The sequence below is a fragment of the Lactuca virosa genome, chromosome 9 (genome assembly GCF_052849685.1).
Source record: "Lactuca virosa cultivar CGN04683 chromosome 9, Lactuca_virosa_CGN04683_v6, whole genome shotgun sequence".
Classification (NCBI taxonomy): Eukaryota; Viridiplantae; Streptophyta; class Magnoliopsida; order Asterales; family Asteraceae; genus Lactuca; species Lactuca virosa.
Genome location: NC_136434.1, coordinates 124,880,974 through 124,883,704, shown reverse-complemented (window position 1 = coordinate 124,883,704; position 2,731 = coordinate 124,880,974). Strand labels below are relative to the sequence as shown.

Here is a 2,731-nt window from a genome sequence, read left to right as displayed (position 1 = left end):
TTTGGAAGATGACATTTTTCAAAAAAAAAATAGAGAAAAGGAGTAGAGATATGGTAAAAGGTTGTGTAAAAATGTTGTGTAGAATGGTAATATATATATGTGTGTAGTAAAGTTTAAAAAAAAAGAAAGAAATTAACCACAAAGACCATTCAATGGTCAAAAATAGTCAAAACCCAATGACCAATCAAAAACCGCGGTATTCCCTAGCCGCACTGCGGCCAAGACCGCACCAGACCGCGGTCTGGGGGCGGTGTTCTTGGTTGACGTGGCACCAACTGCGGTCTGGGACCGCGCCGACACCCTTCAGCCTTACAAATGCCAATGCACAGGAAACATTTTTTGCATTCCAATGCAACTGGTCTCTGACAAGTAATTTCCTTTACTTATCTTCTCTCTCCATAATTATTTCAAAAAAATCCACAGCAGAAGGTAACCAATGAACAGTAGTTAAAAGAAAATGGGAAATGCATTGAAGTCTCTATACGGCCAATGCTGTCCTGAACCACCAACCGCCACCACTACCGGCGGCGGCACTGGTACTGATCAACCACTTGGCCACTCCGCCCTTGCCCAACACCTCTATCACTTTGAAATCACCTCCCAGGTTCACTTCACTTTCACGCCTTTCTTAACTGGATCTATCAAAATCAACCCTTTTTATACATGCATGGTTAGAAAAACTCGATTCACTCGTTTGATTTATGATTTATAGGTTCCTGAAGATCTGAGTAAGCATGTGAGTTTATCCAAGAAAGCTTAGTCCCATTGGTAAATAATAAATTTCCCAACTATTAATACCTCTGTTCTTCACTTTTTTACCTTCTCAAAGTCAAAATTGTCGAAATCAAAACTCAAATGGCATCGAGTTTCCATTGTTGTTAATTGATCTTATTGAAGGTATGAGAAACTATCAAAAGCATGGAGGGAATCAAAGCCTCCACCAAAAACACCTGAAGAGGCTTCCATGCTTGTAGTTCATACACTACACAGACGTCAAACAGCTGATCTTGAGGTTCTTTCTCTACCAAACAACTTTTCTTGAAGAATGGTGCGAATTAAAGCTCCATTAACGACACCTCGGGACCCGGACCCGGACCCGGACCCGGACCCTTTCTGGATCCTTCTCATTAGCCCTATAAATCTTGACCCGGGTTTAACCTAAAGGAACAAATAGATCACATAATGCATCGACTAACTTATGTAAAAAAGATTTGTAATTTCTGTGTTGTATTTTTCGTTTTAAAGGGATTATTATCATTCTACGGTCTCCCATTTCTTGATTCGCTAGTTGAAGTCACCGCCGGTGAAACTCCACCGCTTTCCGACGGTTTCAAGTTCGAATTGCACACGCTTCCGGTAAGAACAAGTGAACAACTCCCCTCTACACCGACAAATTCAATTTCTTACTGATTTTTCACTCTTGCGATTGAAAAAGGTGGATCCAAGGGCAGTAGCAGATGGCGATGGTGTAACAGTGTATGTTAGAACGACAGATGCTTGGGGGTCGACACGTGTCCCCCCAGAGATACAAATGGCAGCAGATGAACGCAAGAAAGCACGTGCTCAAAGGAACTACGCTAAAGCAGATGCACTATACACCCTAATCAAAGATGCAGGCTATGGGTAAATTAGTAAATGTCACACAAATCTAGCTTTTTAACTTCGACAACAATGACAATGTTATTTTTTCTGAATTGGGTTATATTATATACAGGGTGCTACATATAAAAAACGAGGAAATTCTAGCCCGAAAGTATAGGATCAGACTAAGGTATTTCATATTTCCATATTTGGATTATAAAAAATTAATTTTGTGAAGCGTTTGTATTTTGGGGTGATATGAGTAAATGGAAACAGGGGAATAGATGCACCTGAAAATGCAATGCCTTATGGGAAAGAGGCGAAGGATGAATTGGTGAAGATAATTGATGGGAAGTGTTTGAAGAATTTGATATTTGATGAAGATCAATATGGGCGTTTTGTTGGGGATATGTATTGTGATGGCATATTTGTACAGGTAATTTGGATGTTTTTCTTATAATGTGTGACAGTTGTAATCAGCTAATATTGGGAACTTGATTGCACAGGAAACGATGCTGAAGAAAGGACTTGCATGGCATTACACTGCTTATGATAAACGACCGGAATTAGAGAAGGTAAGTGTAGTTATATGTGATTGTGTTAAGAAAAATAATGAGGTTTTTTTTTGAGGTCTGAAATGGTGGAATTGGTTTTGATGATGTTAGTGGGAGAAAAGTGCGAGAGCTAAGAGAATTGGGTTGTGGGCTTCATCAAATCCTGAAATGCCATGGGAATGGAGGAAGAATCGAAGAATCTATGAGAACTCGGATAGGTGGCTTAAGTTATGTTTGTTCACTTTATTTGGGGCTATTTTGTCTTTCTATATTTCGTTAATCAAATAGAAAATGACAATGTGCATGAAATAGCAAATATGTTTTGTGTTGTTTTTTTAATGATACCGGTGATGTACATTAGTTTCTATCCATGACAAAACCGACCCATGCTCAGCCCTAACAACAACATATATAGCAACTTTTAACCTGAATAATGGTTAAGGGGTTTCAAACTATTTAAGAACTTGTGTATGTGGCCATAAACAATGTTGATGTGTCAATTATTGGAAAGAAAATAAATTCAATTGCAACTATGGACATTACGCTCCACAAGGAGTTATTGATTTAGTCTTGTTGATTGGTTTGTTGTAAGGTTG

General features: G+C 38.9%; 1 protein-coding gene across 2 annotated transcripts; it reads left to right on the top strand.

The window, feature by feature from the left end:
* The first annotated feature begins 358 nt into the window (after positions 1–358).
* On the top strand, positions 359–2,500 carry LOC145137446 (staphylococcal-like nuclease CAN2). 2 transcript variants are annotated; one of them, XM_079071579.1, is made up of 9 exons: positions 359–604; positions 713–768; positions 898–1,012; positions 1,246–1,356; positions 1,436–1,623; positions 1,715–1,771; positions 1,858–2,017; positions 2,088–2,156; positions 2,247–2,500. In XM_079071579.1, the coding sequence occupies exons 3-9, from the start codon at positions 965–967 to the stop codon at positions 2,421–2,423; spliced, it is 810 nt and encodes a 269-aa protein (XP_078927705.1). In that variant the 5' UTR covers positions 359–604; positions 713–768; positions 898–964; the 3' UTR covers positions 2,424–2,500. The 2 variants fall into 2 exon arrangements, with proteins under 2 accessions (XP_078927705.1, XP_078927704.1); XM_079071578.1 differs by lacking the exons at positions 359–604; positions 713–768; positions 898–1,012 and having other exon boundaries at positions 1,032–1,356.
* Positions 2,501–2,731: the final 231 nt, after the last annotated feature.

Excerpts from the sequence above, each read along its gene's own strand:
- LOC145137446 (XM_079071578.1), top strand. The coding sequence starts at position 1,183 with ATGCATCGACTAACTTATGTAAAAAAGATTTGTAATTTCTGTGTTGTA. Across the intron at positions 1,357-1,435 it reads TCGAATTGCACACGCTTCCG|GTGGATCCAAGGGCAGTAGC; the intron begins GTAAGAACAAGT and ends CGATTGAAAAAG. Across the intron at positions 2,018-2,087 it reads GTGATGGCATATTTGTACAG|GAAACGATGCTGAAGAAAGG; the intron begins GTAATTTGGATG and ends TTGATTGCACAG.